Source organism: Mobula hypostoma, chromosome 9, assembly GCF_963921235.1.
Source record: "Mobula hypostoma chromosome 9, sMobHyp1.1, whole genome shotgun sequence".
Taxonomy (NCBI): Eukaryota; Metazoa; Chordata; class Chondrichthyes; order Myliobatiformes; family Myliobatidae; genus Mobula; species Mobula hypostoma.
The window spans coordinates 62,550,626-62,568,262 of NC_086105.1; the positions used below are offsets into that span (position 1 = coordinate 62,550,626).

The 17,637-nt window shown below is 43.3% G+C and overlaps 1 protein-coding gene across 3 annotated transcripts in view; it reads right to left on the reverse strand.

Annotated features, from left to right (window-relative positions):
- Positions 1 to 1,147: 1,147 nt before the first annotated feature.
- Positions 1,148 to 17,637, reverse strand: part of glt8d2 (glycosyltransferase 8 domain containing 2) — a 69,293-nt gene continuing 52,803 nt past the window's right edge. For all 3 annotated transcript variants that reach the window (XM_063059719.1, XM_063059721.1, XM_063059720.1), the window contains 6 exons: positions 14,142 to 14,259; positions 12,072 to 12,156; positions 9,185 to 9,297; positions 7,906 to 8,072; positions 5,619 to 5,731; positions 1,148 to 1,762 (listed from right to left, as the gene is read on the reverse strand). In XM_063059719.1, the coding sequence (XP_062915789.1) occupies positions 1,590 to 1,762; positions 5,619 to 5,731; positions 7,906 to 8,072; positions 9,185 to 9,297; positions 12,072 to 12,156; positions 14,142 to 14,259 (769 nt within the window). In that variant the 3' untranslated portion in view covers positions 1,148 to 1,589. The remainder of the gene's footprint in view (positions 1,763 to 5,618; positions 5,732 to 7,905; positions 8,073 to 9,184; positions 9,298 to 12,071; positions 12,157 to 14,141; positions 14,260 to 17,637) is intronic.

The following is a 17,637-nucleotide window of genomic DNA, read 5'->3' on the forward strand; positions in this document are numbered from 1 at the left end:
GAGTCTCCTTTCTGTTCCCCTAATGAATCCCCTATCACTACAGCTCACCCCTTCTGTTTTGAGTCGCAGAGTCGGACTCAGTGCCAGAAAGCCCCAACAGTATCCAAAGTGGTATACCTGTTGTTGAGGGGAATGGCCACAGGGGTACACTAGCTACCTATCCCCTCCCCCGTCCTAATGATCACCCAGTTACATGTGTCCTGCGCCTTGGGTGTAACTAACTCCCTGTACTGTATGTCCTGTTTATTAACTACTCAGTATCCAGAATGACCAGGAGTTCATCCAGTTCCAGCTCCAACTCCTTAACATGGTCTGTTTGAAGCTGCAGCTAGATACATCTCTTGCAGTTGTAGTCATCATGGCCACTGGAAGCCTTCCCATATCCCACAGGAGGAGCATTCCACTATCCTTCCTGGCATTTCCACTGCTCTAAATGTGCAATAAGAAAGAAAGAAGAAATAACAGAAAAAAAAATCTTCCTCCGGCCTATGTATCTCCTCACCAAAGCATCAATTCCCCACTCTTAACACCGGCCCATTCACACAATAGCCGCTCTGCTTAAGCCTAACTTCTTTTTACTGGCCCTTGCCAAGGGCCTAGTTATACGCAATCCGACATCTCCTTGAGAATTGTGGCACACAAGTTCAAGCGCACAACTGTGGAGCTGCAAGTTTCAATGGAATACTGGCCTGAATATTAGATTAAGGGTTACAAGTGAATTGAAATGGATGACTTATTTTTCTTGTGCATTTGCCATCCTTCAATGTTTGACCTTTGTTTAATTTACAGATTCAATTCACCATATATATGATCTTCTGCGCTTTCATCAAAATCAGGCAGATTACAATAGGAGTCAGGGATTTGAGGCTAAACCTTGATAGTCTTGCCTTCTGTAGAGTGAGTTAATTTTGGCACAAGGCTGTCCATTGTATGCAACAGAAAATTCACCTCAAAGTATATTAGGATTTTTTTTTTTAAGTGCTCTGAAAGTAGGGGCATAGCTAGTGAGGTTGCATGTATTATCTCAAAAACTCAGACTTAACTGACAATGTCAACCACATAATACGAGACTGGAATCTGACAGAGACCAGACTGGGTGGCGGGAGAGATTTCTGAAAGCTAGTTTTCTTGAGGTTATCTTTCACCACTTTTTTTTAATACTGGTATACAAAGTTAGCATTTATTTTATTATGTTTTACAGTTGTCTTGAGATAGTTATCTCTTTATTTCCACTTTGCTAACCTAGCATAGTCACTGAATCTGGAGTGTTTTACATTGCACCTTCTTTGTGTGTAGTTTTCAATATCCCTACTGCATGACAGTGGCTGTCATGTTCCTTGTTCCGTATGTAGATCATTCAAAAACATATTCCTGAACATTAGAAAAGCAAACACCTTTCTAAAATAGAACAATTTACACAATGAATGCATACTGTTTTAAATTTTCCCTAGCAAATAGAACAGGTCAATTATATAATTATTACATTCCGTTCAAAACAAAATCGATTAACTGCTGAGAATTACAAAATCAAAAAATTAGTTTGTTACATCAAGTATAAACAAGTTGAGTTTCTATGCATAGTACAGGTCTTAATTTTTGGGTCGCACAAGTCTAAAAATCTCCATTGGATCGGGAAGATACCACTTCTGCCAAAATTCCATATGTGCAGTGGGATAATCCCAGGGTTTAAATCTGCCATTCCAGTGTAGCAATTTTGCTTCAGAAAGGAAATGTTCTGAATATCTGGCATCGGGGCTCCAACCTGCAGCAACACAATTGAAAAAATCACTTTAAAGCATTCTACTTCATTAGAATGTAGAAGAGTACAGCATAGGAACCGGCCCTCTGAACCACGATGTCTGTGCTGAACATGATGCCAAATTAAACTAAATCTCTTCTGCCTGTACCTGATCAATACCACTCCACCCCACCCCTTCCATCTCAAACACTGCTGTCGTATCTGCATTCACTACTCTGCTGGCAGCCCATTTCAGGCATCTACTGCTCTTTGTACAGTACATGAAAAAGAATATGCCCTGCACATCCCCCTCTCAACTTAAAACTATGCACTCTGGTATTCAGCACTTTTATCCTAGAGGGAATAAAACTCATTTACAACTCTCATAATTTTATGGACATGTATCAGGCCTCCTCTCAGCCTCAAGCTGTGTGTTAATAAACATCAGCACTGCCTGTTTAGTGCAGCATTAATGCTAGTCACAGGTAAATTTGGACTATAGCCCCGTTAAAGGTGCCATATACAGCAAATTTTCCTTCTGCCATACTCTTAATCCTACTTTGAAATGATTTGGTTAGCTATAATCTAGTAATCCCCACACATACACTGTCCTGGGGCTAGTGGACCGTCCGTGTGTGCGTGAGCTGATGAGTGGGTCAGAGGGAGGAGAGAGGCTTGTTTTGCTGTTGATTTTTGTTTTGGCGCTGTTGTTGACGCCTGTGTTTCTGTGGGCATGCTATGTTGACTATAGCCGCATTGACGGTTGAATGTTGAATGTGTGGCAACACTTGCTGGCTGCCCCCCAGCACATCCTTGGGTTGTGTTGGCTGTAAACACAGACGACCATTTCACTGTATGTTTTGATGTGCAGGTGACAAGTAAATGAATCGGAATCTGAGTTTGCTTTCATTTTGTTGTACTTCTCTCAAAGGTTTCACCAGGTTTGGTCGCTCAGTCACGATGCTGTCATGTACTCCAGATGAGCACACAGTAGTTGGACACCAAAACCTTCAGAGTGGAGCATAAGAACAGGAGGGAAACATTTAGACCCTAAGTCACTCCCACCAATCAATGGGTTTATGGTATCCACCGCCACCCCTTTAACAATTTCCCTTACTACCTTTGGTGAGCAAAAATATCATACCTCATTTGAAATTAAATACGACCCAGCATCCATTTCTGTTGGTGTTGGCTCTGTGCGTGGTAGTTTACTTCCTGTTTGGTGGACTACTCTATGTGGGCTACTGACTGTCACTGGGGACTCAGTGCAGGGGTACAGGCCTAAGAGAGAATGCTAATATTGCTTCCTTTGACCTTCCAATTAATTATACTGTTTCAATTTCTGTTGGTCCAAGTTCTGCGTGTTGTGGCTTACTTCATGTTTGAGATATTTGGTTCTATTTTGTAGACCACGACTCCAATCAGATAAATGACTTCCCTCTTGCACTTCTAACAACTTAAACTCAACGGAACCATTCCCTGAATTAAAGAAAATGCAAACCTAGTTTAACCACAAGCAAAAACCTTTTAAAATTCTTTGTGGTGAAGGATGTGTACAGTGATGTCAGTAGTATTAGAATTACAGAGTCACAGAGCCACAGAAACAGGCCCTTCGGCCCATCTAGTCAATGCTGAACTGTTAGTCCACCTTGTCCCATTGACCCGTACCTGTACCATATTCCTCTCCCACCCATGAAGGTTATATTTCATTATAGGCAGAATAAAATTACAACAATCCCAACAACTCAAGCAGCATCTATGGAGAAGAACATTACGAATTTCACCTTTATCCGCTCATTGGACGGCCCATTTATAATGTTTGCAAATCTGCATTATATTTTACCTCAATATTGTAATGTTCATTCAAATCTAAGTTCCTCCCAGCGCCTTGTTTGCCGCATCGGGCAACAACCTTGCTATTTTCTTAGCGTTTCTCTGTTTTACGAGGCCGAGTTGCCAGCTCAATGCTCAACCCAGCATGGATGGAAGGCATACAGGGAGCCGACCGGATGCGAACCTAGGACCATTTGTCCCGAAGTCAAGTGCAGATACCACTACACCACCGGTCAGTGACACACATTTCATATCAAAAGCTATCTGAACATCCGGTTTAAATTATAAATGCATTCCTTCTTATTTTCCTAGTAATGTTCATTTCTATATAAAATGCCGTGAATTAAATGTATGCACTAGCAAGAATTCTCCAATATCAGTGCATCCTTTCTTAGTTCTGGGGCCCAAACCCGCTCACAATACTCCAAATGCCGTCGGACCAATATTCAGCCTAAAGCAGCCTAACTAATCAGTTAATGATTCATTGCTGATGGAGCCTTGGCTCCATAGAATCGACTTGGGATTTTGTCTGCAAAACAACAATTGCAATACTTCAAAGTTAAATGTACTGGCTGCACTGCACTCCGGAGTGTCCAAACTATTTAGAAAATCTGCAAGTTCCCTCATGAGCATTGAATTTTACTTACTGAAATCAAATATTTGGCTCTGCTCAAAAAAACTGTGCTTTGAATGTTGTGGAAGCAATCTGGAAGCAACCCAAGTTATTTAAAACTAGCATTTAGGTTCTCTGCTGCATTTTGCAAACGGTCGCATTCTGAAAACGAGCAAGTCTACTGTCATTGGCTACCTTCCATCACTTGGTTTAATTATGAAGAGTCAGATGGAATGGAAAAAGTATTTTGTAAATATTGAAGTTAAACAGCCAGATTGGGGTAGATTTTGAAGTTTGCTACTTGTGTTGTAAGCTAACAGAGTGGATTTTTTTCACATGATCCTAAATGTTAAAACAAACACTGTAAGATTTTTCAAATTTCATTTTTTGGATAAAACAATAGACAAATCTTCTTTTAAAAAAACTGGAGACACAAGAGGTTCTGCAGATGCTGGAAATTCAAAGCAACACACATGAAATGGTAGGGAAACTCAGCAAGCCAGGCAGCATCTATGGAGGGAAATAAACAATGTTTCACGCCGAAACCCTTCATTAATTCGATGCTGGTCCCCTCAAATCTAATTAGGTCAAGGATTCAAACTCTACTCCATGAATTGGCAAAGTGTTTGAGCTACCAGATTGATAATCCAGAGGACCAACAATCCAATAATGTTATTTCAATCTCACCGTGACATCTGTGGGTGCTAAACTGATTAATTCCTAGGATTTAAATGCAACACACACAGTGCTGGAGGAACTCAGCAGGTAAGGCAGCATCTATGGAGGGGAATAAACGGTCAATGTTTCAGGCCGAAACCCTTCATTAGTGCTGAAAAGGAAGGGGACAGAGGCCAGAATAAGATGGTTGGGGGGGGTGGGGAGAGGAGTACAAGCTGGTAACTGATAGGGGGAGGGTGTGTGGGTGGGGGAGGAGAGATGAAGTGAAAAGCTGGGAGATGATAGGTGGAAGAGTTAAGGGGCTGAAGAAAGGAACTAATAGGAGAGGACAGTGGACCGTGGGAGAAAGAAAAAGAGGAAGGGAACCAGAGGGAAGTGATGGGCATTTGAGGAGAAAAGAAGGGATGAAAGGGAAACCAGAATAGGGAATGGAAAAAGAGAGAAGCGGGAGAGGGAAGAAATTATTGGAAGTTATAGAAATTGACGTTCATGTCATCTTGTTGGAGGCTACGCAGACATGCATTATGGGATAGAAATTATGTTGCATGATGGGCGGAGGGTCTACATGCAAAATCATTATGCACAAACTGAAGTCAAAATCAACTCTACCACAGAACAGTCACAGTAGCTATACAACTTTATCTTAAGCATTGCACTGGAGTTAAATACTTTCCACAGTGTGAAAAATATTCTCCAAACAATTTCTCTCTGAAACTCTATTTTTTCTTATTAGTATATCTAGAAGTAGGCTCTTACCAAGGTGGCGAATGTGCCATAACGGGTTCAAGACAGTGTGTTTATTGTGGAACACTATTAACATAGGAGGGGTCACTACCCCTTCACCCAACGCACTGCTGTACAGGTTCTCTCTGGGGGAAAAAAACCAGAAACCCATAATTGTAAAATCACACTCAGAGGTTAAGCAATCCACCTTAGGTCTCATTCTACTGCAATAATAAACTAACGCATTAAGACCATAAGACATGAGAGCAGAATGAAGCCATTCAGCCCATCGAGTCTGCTCCTTCAGTTGATCATGACTGATCCATTTCCTTCTCAACCCCATTCTCCTGCTTTCCTCCTGTAAGCTTGCACACCCTGACTTATCAAGAATCTATCAACCTCCACTGAACACCCAATGACCTGGCTTCCACAGCTGCCTGTGGCAATGACTTCCACAGATTCACTACTCTCTGGCTAAAGAAATTCCCCCTCAATTAAGTTATATATAAAATATTACTCGCCTTATAATCCAAAATTTTCAAGGTAGTATTCCAGTCACTCTATGGACTTGCCCATTCCAGTCTCAGCGACCTCATCCAATTCCATATTCCAACATGCCTGCCCTCTTTGGCACTCCTGATTTCCATCGCTTCACCTCTACATCCACACTGCCAGCTGCCTGGGTGAAAGTTCAGAATTATCTCCCCAGACGTCTGATGGGAGTCCTCACTATCCAGACTAAATGGAATTGTGGACAAGGGGAATCCACCCCCACCCCCACCACCAATTTATTCACTTATTCACTTCTTAATCTTTGCTCAATTCATAAACCTCCCCCATGACCAATCTAAACACTCTCTTCTACAAAGCCCACCCTCCATCTTTATTTCATTCCAACTACTGACTAAGGTGCTTATTTATTTAGAGATATAGCACAAATACACACCCTTCCAGCCCAAAGAGCCCTCACTGCCCAATTACACCCTTGTAACCAATTAACCTATCAATCCATAGGTCTTTGGAACGTGGGAGAAAACCAGAGCACCCAGAGGAAGCCTATGTGGTCACCGGGAGAACGTACAAATTCTTTACATACAGCAGTGGGAATCGAACCGCAATCTTACAACCGGTGCTGTAAAGCATCCTATCATGACCGTTGCTCTTCAACTGTGAAAGTAGTACACAATGGGTATGCACCTATTCCTACATTAACAAAAGGAGCAGACGGAGGAAGTGGCAAAAATGGAACATCACTGTGATCGAAAAGTCCGTAAGTGCTCGTGCTGGAGGAACTCAGGCAGCATCTGTGGAGGCAAAGGGATGGGTTGATGTTTCAGGTTGGGACTTTCCTGGGAAATACAGCTCTAAATCTACTGGTGTTATCTCCCGGCCACAATCCCCTCCCCCACAGAAACATGGTTTTGGGAAAGCGGAGTTAGGCCCCTTGGCCCATCGCTCAGCTCCGCCATTCCATCATGGCTGATTTATTACTCTTTTCAACTGCATTCATTTATTTTTATGTTTTATTTTATTCAGCGATAAAGCACAGAGTAGCCCCTGCCATCTCTTCGATCCACCCCACCCCTGCAACCCCCTACAAACCCAATTAACCCTATCCTAATCACAGAACAATTTACAGTTACTAATTCACCTATTTGGTATATCTCTGGTCTGTGGGAGGAAACTAGAGCACCTGGGAAAACCCATGCATCCCTGGGGAGGATGTACAGACTCCTTACAGACGGCACCGGAATTGAACTCCAAACTCTGGAATGCCCTGAGCTGTAATATCGTTGTGCTTTCTGCTACACTACCATTCCCTTTCCTTCACCCCGTAACCTTTGACACCTTTACTCACCAAGAACCCACCGACCTCCACTTTAAATATACACAGTGACTTGGTCTCCTCAGCCATTTGTGGCAATGAATTCCACAGATTCACCACCCTCTGGCTAAAGAAATTCCTCATCTCTGTTCCAAAAGGACATATTTCTATTCTGAGGCTGTCCCCTCTAGTCCTAGACCTCCCTACTATGGGAAACATCCTCTTCACGTCCGCTCTAACTAGGCATTTCAATATCCGATAGGTTTCAATATGGACCCGCTCGTTCTTCCAATCTCCAGTGAATATAAGGCCTGAAGCTATCAAATGCTCATTAACCCTTTCATTCCCGGGATAATTATTGAGAACCTCCTCTGAACCCTCTCCAATGCCAGCATATCTTTTCTTAGATAAGGCATCCAAAGTTGCTCACATTACTTGAAATGCTGAGTGACCGATACCTTATAAAGACTCAGGTTGGGAAAGAGTGCAACTTACTCCACATTAATCACCATCCACTTTTCCAGTTGCTTTGTAATGTGCTGCCGTTTCCATTCTGTGACATTCGCAATGAAGACACCAACATTAAAGGAACAGGTCGTGGGGTTTATGCCCAGAGCTCTCACCGTTGCCTTCCTGTAATCCAAATGTCCCATATAGGTTGTCTGGAAAGAAATCAGATTTCTGATTGTATTTCATCATGGAATTAATTTGACTAGGGAGGAGGAAGCCCTTATTAGCAAAAATCTTTCATTTATAAAATACATGAAAATTAAAGTAAGTATTTATTTTAAAAGCATTGAGAATGAGTGCCTAATTCATTCATAATTCACGATTCATTTGTGAATCACTGTTCCCAATATCCAGTTGCATCAGAGCTTGGTATGGGAACTGCTCTGCCCAAGAATCCAAGAATAGTTGCAGGGTAGTAGTGGCTAGAGTAATGCTAATACAGAGCCAGCGACTGGGTTCATTTCCTCTGCTGTCTGTAAGGAGTCTGTACGTTCTCCCCATGACCCTGTTTCCTCTAGGTGCTCCACATCCTAAGTCCTAAAGATGTATAGGTTAATAGGTTAATTGGTCAACTGGATGTAATTGGGCGGTGCAAGATCATTGGGCCAGAAGGGTCTGTGACCATACTCGATCTCTAATTAAGTATCTTTTTTTATGTTGCTGGAGTAGTGAACACAGCCCAGTCCAGCACAAAAAAACAGCCTTCACTCTAGAGACTCTGTCTCTATTGCCTCTCTTTTGCACACTTCCACCAGATAGAAGGTACCACCAGCTCAAGGTCAGCCTTTATCCCACTGTTGTAAGAGTCTTGAACAGACTTCTTATAACAATAAGGATGAACTCTTGATCTCTCAGTCTACCTCATCTACCTTGCACTTTATTTGTCTACCTGCACTACCCACCTACCTACCTTCCCGCTCACCTGGCCTCACCTATCACCTAGCAGCCTGAACTCCTTCCCCTCCCCCTCCTTCTTATTCTAGCTCCCCCGCAACCCCTTTCTTTCCATTCTGATGAAGGGTTTCAGACCAAAAAGCTCACCGTTCATTCCCCTCCGTAGATGCTGCCTGACTGCTGAGTTCCTCCAGCATTTTGTGTGTGCAACCCTGGATTTCCAGCACAAGCAGAATCTCTCGTGCCTGTATCTGTAACACTATATTCTTTTTCCTTGATATGCTTATGTTTGGAATATGTGCAAAAGCTTTTCAGTGTATCTCAATACATATCACAATAATGAAGTACTTAACGCATTTGATATGATTACCTGCATTCCCATACTCCGAACCATCTCATGAGTTGAGGTGAGGTCACAATCTGTTGAGAAGGCAGCCGCGTGGCCAGGATTCAAGGCTGTGTTATACAGATCCTGGATATCACCTGTGTGATTAAAACCAAATTCAAGTGGAGAGGGGTGACTGTAACAAGCAGGTGAATCTGTTTAACAAACATTACTAATAGCACAAACAGGGAGGTGGAATAACTACTGAAAACACCGAATGTGGAAAAGTAGGATTAGGAGCAGGATACTCAGACCTTCAAAACTCCTCTATATTCAATATGGTCACAGCTTATGCTCTATCCTTATACCACATTCCCACTCTCTCCCCAAACCCCTGAGGTCTTTGCAACCAGAAGTCTATCTTCTTAGAGTCACGGAGTAATACAGCACAGTAACAGGCCTTTCAGCCCATCTGATCCATGCTGACCACAGCATCCTCACTGCTAGTCCCTTGGCACATAACCCTCCAAGCCCCTCCCCTCTGTTTACCAATCCAAATGCCTCTTAAATGTTGCTTTTGTACCCACATCGACCACTTCCTCTGGCAGCTCATTCCAGGTACTTACTACCTTCTGTGTAAAGAAACTACCTCTCAGGTCTCTTAAGTCTCTCCCCTTTTATCTTGCATCCTTGCCCTTTAGCTTTGGACTTCCCAGCCCTGGGGAAAAGTCTATGGCCGTCCACCTTATCCATATTCAAGATTTTATAAACTTCTACGAGGTGATCTCTCACTCTCCTACTCTCCAAGGAATAAAGATCCAGTGTAGTCAACTTTTTCCCAATAACTCAGAGCCTCTAGGCCAGGTCACATTCTTGCAAATCCCTTCTGCTCCCTCTCCAGCTGAAAATGTCTTTCCTATAATATGGTGACCAAAACTGTACACAATACTTCAAGTGGGTTATAATCTCAGGAAACTTTCCTTCACACATAGAATACCACAGACCCGGAAAACCCACCCACAAATAGTTCTGGAGAAATTTCAGGACTAAGAAGTTTTCAACAGGGATGAGAAGGCCTGTGGTGGGTAAATAGTTAAGATACAGCTTGGCTGTAATTGCATTGACATGGGCTGAATGGCCACCCCCTGTGCCTACGATGCAGACTTTAGCAGAGGTCTGAGTGCCCAGAGTGCACAGCTAGAAACACAAGGTCAATGCCAGCACGGGATGCTCAAACACCATCTATAAATGTGGCAATGACAGAAGTGTTGTTGGCAGAATCTCGGATGGTGACGAGCGGGTGTACAGGAGTGAGGTAGACCAGCTGGTTGAGTGGCATCGCAACAACAACCTCGTACTCAATGTCAGTGAGACCAAGCAACTGACTGAGGACTTCAGGAAGGGGAAGTTGAGTGAACATACACCAGTCCTCATGCAGGAGTCAGCAGAGGAAAGGGGAGCATTTCAAGTTCAATGGGTGTCCTCATCTCTGAAGATCTATCCTGGGCCCAACATATCGATGCAGTTATGAAGAAGGCATGCCGGCGGCTATATTTCATTAGGGGTTTGAGGAGATACGGAATGTCACCAAAGACTCTAGCAAATCTTGACAGATGTACCATGGAGACTGTTCCAGCTGGTTGCATCACCATCTGGTATGGAGGGGCCACTATACAGAATCAGAAAAAGCTGCAGGGCATTGCAAACAGCCAGCTCCACCATGGGCACTAGCCTCCCCATCTTGAGGACACCTTCAAAAGGTGATCAATGTCTCAAAAAAGTTGCATCCATCATTCAGGACCTTCATCACCCAGAACATACTATCTTGTTATTACTACTATCAGAGAGGATATATATATATATAATTTCTTAATGTTCTCTCTGGCCTTGTGGTACCAAAACAAACTCTTACTCAATGTCAGCAAGATCAAGGAGCTAATTATTGACTTCAGGAGGAAGAAACCAGAGGTCCATGAGCCAGTCCTCATCAGGGGATCAGAGCTGGAGAGGGTCAGCAACTTTAAATTTCTTGGTGTTATTATTTCAGAGCATCTGTCCTGGGCTCAGCTGATAAATGCAATTACAAAGAAAGCACAGCAGCGCCTCTACTTCCTTAGGTGTTTGTGAAGATTTGGCATGACATCTAAAACTTTGACAAACTTCTGTAGTTGTATAGTGGAGAGTTTATTGACTGCCTGCATCACGGCCTCATATGGTAACACTAATGCTCTTGAACAGAAAATCCTACAAGAAATATTGGACATGGCCCAGTCCGTCATGGATTAAAACCTCCTCACCATTGAGCACATCTATACGAAGTGTTGTTGCAGGAAAGTAGCATCCCCACCACCCAGAACATGCTCATTTCTCACTGCTGCCATCAGGAAGGTGGTACAGGAGCCTCAGGGTTCACACCACCAGGTTTAGGAATAGTTATTACCCCGCCTCCCCAACCATCAGGCTCTTGAACCAAAGGGGATAATTTCACTCAACTTCAATTCATCATTGAAATGTTCCCACAACCTATGGACTCACTTTCAATGACTCTTCACCTCATCTTCTTTATGCTTCTTTACTTATTATTATTATTTCTTTCTTTTTGCATTTGTACAGGTTGTGTCTTTTGCACACTGATCGAATGCACAAGTTGGGGCGGTTTTTCATTGATTCTATTATGGTTATTTTTCTGTTATGGATTTGTTGAGTATGCTTGCAAGAAAATGCACCTCAGGGTGCATACTTTGATAGTAAATTTACTTTGAACTTTGGGCTTTGTAATTTATAGTATCTTTATCTATTACACTGTACTGTTGTCACAAAACAACAAATTTCATGACATACGTCAGTGATATTAAACCTGATTCTGACCCACACCACCTAGTGAGGTGTAAATATGCCATTGTCCCGTAAACATCATCAGTATGAAAAATACCTTGTATGATGACATCATCGTCCAAGTAGATCACCTTTTCGTGATTCCGGATAAAATAAGGAATGAAGTATCGGACAAAATTGAGCTGAAATAGGAAAACATTCCATGAGGAGATGAGAACTAGAACATCTATTTCTACATTGATCAACAAATGGGAACCTTGGTAAATGCAAAAACCTTGCCCAGAGATATTATACTTCAGTCGGGGTTTTACCTGACCAGACTCTAGACGGGCAAAAGCAACAGATGCATTGGAACATCACCACTTCCAAGTGCTCTCCGACATGTTATCCCAATTCAGAATTGTCACAGCAAACATGAGCTATTACAGAAGCTGGAATCAGGAGCAAATAACAAAGTGCTGGAGAAACTTAGCAGGTCGAACAGGGAAATAGGCAGTCAATGTTTCAGGTCAAGACCCTTCATCTCAACTTGTCACTGTTCCGTCAGCAAAAACTAGAGAATATTTACAAGGATGCCTCCAGGTTTAGAGAGCATGTCCTATGAGGAAAGATTGAGTGAGCAAGAGCTTTTCTCTTTGGAGTGAAGGAGGATGAAGAGGTGACTTGATCGAGGTGTACAAGATGATAAGAAGCATCATCATAGAGTGGGCTGCCAGTGCCTTTTCCCTAGGGTGGAAATGGCATAATTTTAAGGTGATTGAGGAAAGTATAGGGGTGATTTTGGAGATAGGTTTTTTTGCACAGAGAGTGATGAGTGTGTGGGATGCACCTCTGAGGGTAGTGGTAGAGGCAGATACATTAGAGACATTTAAGAGACTCTTAGATGTTTCTATCTAAGAAACATGGGAGGGTTATGTGGGAGGGTAGGGTTAAATTGATCTTGGTGTAGGTTAATAATAATAGGTATCCGTTAGTCTCGTGAGACCATGGATTTGCGCCTTGGAAGGTGTCCAGGGCGCAGGCAAGGTTGTAGGGAAGACTGGCAGTTGCCCATGCTGCAAGTCTCCTGTCTCCACGATGTTGTCCAAGGGAAGGACACTAGGGCCGATACAGCTTGGCACCGGTGTCGTCGCAGAGCAATGTGTGGTTAAGTGCCTTGCTCAAGGACACAACACGTTGCCTCAGCTGAGGCTCGAACTAATGACCTTCAGATGACTAGACTGACACCTTAACCACTTGGCCACGTGCCAACACGTGGGTTAAAAGGTTGGCACAACACTGTGGACCGAAGGACCTACACTGTGCTATAATGGTCTATATAATCAGGTACTAAAACTGCAATGACCCAGCATATGTTCGGAATCCAGGTAGCCAGCATCTGATTTACTCATTAGTCCATAATATGAACTAGGTGGTCTAGAACATGTGGGCAGGCTGTGGGCCAGGTGTGGAGTCAAAGTCCCAAACCCTCAGGTCAGGAACTTTGGTGGGTTGCAGTCAGAGTGCAGAGGCCTTATATGTTTCTCACTCTCTTTAAATTCACTGGGTTCACTAAAAAAAAAATTAGCGTGTAGCATGTTAAAAACTGATTTTAAAAGATTAGCTTTATTTGTCACATGTACATCGAAACATCAAGAGGTACAGTGAAATGTGTCATTTGAGTCCACGACCACAATATCTGAGGATGTGCTGGGGGCAGCCCACACGTGTCACCATGTTTCCGGCACCAACATAGCATGTCCACATGTTACTGAGCTTAACCCGAATGTCTTTGGAATGTGGGAGGAAACTGGAGCACCCGGAGGAAAACTCACAGAATCAAGGGAGGAACATACAAAACAGTGGAGGGAAATGAACGCAGTGTGCTGGCACTGTCAAGTGCTACGTTAACTGCTAAAAGTGGGAGAATAGAATGTGGTTTGGTATTAATAGGTCTGAAATCCAATAGTCCTGAAAATCTGCTGTGTTAATATTATCAAAGTCCAACAAGTACTGTATTATTGGAGTTTTACAAGTACAAGCCATTGAGACCTCTGAGAAAAGAAAAGGTTTGAGAGAGCTTTCCAAAGGGCTTCACTCTTCCACCATCCACTGTGCGAACTGGAATCGTCAGCACCACCCCAGAACATTGAGGAATGCCCTACTTTTGGGTAGCACACATACTCACAGGTTGAAGTAACTCAGGCCTTGCAGAGTCAGGTCTTACTTTCCCCTCGAGTATAATAGGGTTGAATTCCAATATCTTGTACTGTATTTCTTTCAGTTTCGTACTTTCAATCCATTTGCTAATGGGGGGAGAAGGAGGAAGAATGCAAAAGCAGTATAACCATCAGACAAATGGCATGATGATTAGACGGGAGGGCAGCAGGCAAATGATAGTAAAGCAGTCTACTGTCGTGAGGATTCTTGTTCACATTCTATCATATATTTCCACACTGCCAACAGAAATTTCTCCATTCCTCCCCCTACCCACTAAACTAATAAGCAGAGGAATTGTCAGAGATACAATTGAATAACCAGAACTTATTTTCTGTGCTTGGAAATGCACTTTGTCATTAGTAGTTTCCCTCAACATCAGACTGCACCCAGTGAGCACAGTGACATTAAATACCAACTTTAATGACCAGCAATAGTGTTGAGGAGATTGTGAAAAGATCAAGAATTGGGATCAGGAACATCTTCAAATTCACAACTGATCTTGGGTGAGACTATCTTGTTCTTGTATCCACTTTCTGAAACCTAAGGTCACCTGACCCCATCATCTGAGACAGTTTTATCTCAGACATGATCCGTTGCTGCTTAGTATGAAGTCCGCAATAGGAATTGTGGAGATGCCCATGGGTTTTGGACAGAAAAGGATGGGGATCATTCTGTGTGTCATTCTCTGGGTGACCTTGTGGCAGCACAAACTGCCTGTCCAATGCAGATTCCATTGAAATCCAATAGATATCGTGTAACACGAGTAAGTCCGCAGATGCTGGAAATTCAAAGCACACACAGAATGCTGGAGGAACTCAGCAGATCAGTCAGCATCGATGTTAATGAACAGATAGTTGATGGCTCGGGCCAAGACCCTTCTTCGGGATTGAGAAGGAAGGGGGAAGATGCCTGAATAAAAAGGTGGGGAGAGTGGAAGGGGGATAGCTAGAAGGTGATAGGTGAAGCCAGGTGGGTGGGAAAGGTACAGGGATGGAGGAGAAGGAATCTGATAGGAGAGGGGAGTGGATCTTAAGAGGAAGGGAAGGAGGAGGGGATATACTAGGCAGGTGAGAAGAATGAAAAGTCAGAGTGGGGAATAGGGTGGGAGGGGGGAGGATTAGTTTTCTGGAAGGAGAAAGCGATATTCATGCCATCAGGAGGGAAGGTACCCAGACAGAATATAGGGTGTTGCTCCTCCACCCTGAGGGTGGACTCGCCTTAGCACAACAGGACCAGCATGTTGGAATGGGAATTAATGCTTGGCCACTGGGAAGTCCTGCTTGTGGTGGATGGGGCCGAGGTGACATATTAGTGTGACTTACTGCATGAGAAGCTTTTATTCCCAGGTACATCAAAGGAACAGGCACAAACATCTACTGAGAAATTTCTCAAAAATAGATAAGATAGTTGGGGGGGGTCAAAGATCTAGGGTGAAAGGGGAAAGATTTAAAAGGAAATACAGGAGCAGAAGGAGGTGAGTGTATGGAATGAACTGCGAAAGGAAGTGGTTGAGTCAGGTACCGTATAGTAGAACCATTTCAGAAACTTGGATAGGTACTTGGAGGAGTGAGGCTTGAAGGGGTACAGACAGAACACATGTAATAGCCACTTCATTGGACAAAAGGGTCTGTCTCCATGTTGACTTCCTCTATGACTTTATGACATTATGACATTATGACATTATGACAATAAGACTCATTTTAGACCCTGTCAATGAGGCTGCACTTGGAATACGGTTATAGGAAAGACATGGTTAAAATAGAAAAAGGGTGCAGAGGAGATTTACAAGGATGTAGCCAGAACTAGAATGCTTGAGTTACAGGGGATAGGTTGGCCAGACTAGATCTTTATTACTTGGAAAGTAGGAGAATGAGGGGTGAACTGACAGAAGTATTTAAAAATCTTGAGAGGCATAGATAAAGTGGATAGTAACAACTGTAGGAATGGGGAAACTAAAAGTAGGGAGCATAGCTTAGAAATGAGAGGGAAAAGACTTATAAGGGACCTGAGGGGCAACTTTTTGTATAGAGGGCAAAGAGTGAATGGAACGAGCTGCCAGAGGAAGTGGCTGAGGAAGGTACAATAGTAGCATTTAAGAAACACATAAGAGAGGTAGATGGAGGAGGGAGCTTAGTGGGATATGGGCTGAATACAGGAAATTGGGACTAGCTGGATTGGCAATGTGGGCACTGACTGGCTCACTGAATGCTCAGTTCTGGTCACCTCACTACAGGAAGGATGTGGAAACTATAGAAAGGGTGCAGAGGAGATTTACAAGGATGTGGCCTGGATTGGGGAGCATGCCTTATGAGAACAGGTTGAGTGACTCGACCTTTTCTCCTCGGAGTGACAAAGGATGAGAGGTGACCTGATAAAAGTATATAAGATGATGAGAGGCATTGATCGTGTGGATAGTCAGAGGCTTTTTCCCAGGGCTGAAATGGCTATCACAAGAGGGCACAGTTTTAAGGTGCTTGGAAGTAGGTACAGAGGAGAAGTAAGTAAGTATTTACGTAGAGAGTGATGAGTGGTAAGTATTTACGTAGAGAGTGATGAGTGCGTGGAATGGGCTGCTGGCAATGGTGGTGGAGGCAGATATGATAGGGTCTTTTAAGAGACTTTTGGATAGATACATGGAGCTTAGAAAAACAGAGGGCTATGGGTAACCCTAGGTAATTTCTAAAGTACATGTTCGGCACAGCATTGTGTGCTGAAGGGCCTGTATTGTGCTGTAGTTTTTCTGTTTCTATGACCCCTCCAGCCATTATCAATAGTCTTCAGAGATTATCTGTCAGGCATTAGTGGTTGCATACCCAGTCCTTGTGATATGCACCAGCTGTTCATATGACCACCCACCACCTGCTCCATATGATCAAGTGCTAGTGGAGGGAAAGAGCACCCTACACCTCCTTTGGTGGAGATGTTTATCCACCCTACCACTCCACTACAGAGTTCACCATTTCCATCTGCAATTGAAGATACAAGAGACTGCTTTGGTTGAGAGGTTGGTTATGGCTAGAATCAACTCCTGTCTCAGCAAGGACCTGGACCCTCTGCTATTTGCCTATCACCACAATAAGTCTACAGCGGATACTATGTCAGTGGCTTTTCATGTGGCCTTGGATCACCTATTAATACCTATGTCAGGCTGCTGTTTATTGTCTACAGCTCAGCATTTAATGCAATCATTCCTACAAGTCCAAACAAAAAGCTCCAAGACCTGGGCCTCTGTACCTCCTTCTGCAACAGGATCTTTGACTTCTTCACTAGAAGACCACAGAATGTGCAGATCGGACGTAACATCTCCACTTTGCTGATAATCAACACAGGCACACCTCAAGGATGTGTGCTTAGCCCATTGCTCTACTCCCTCTACACCCATGATTGTTTTGCCAGGCACAGCTGAAATGCCATCCAGCGAGATATATCAGCTAGCTGAGTGGTGTCACAGCAACAACACTGCA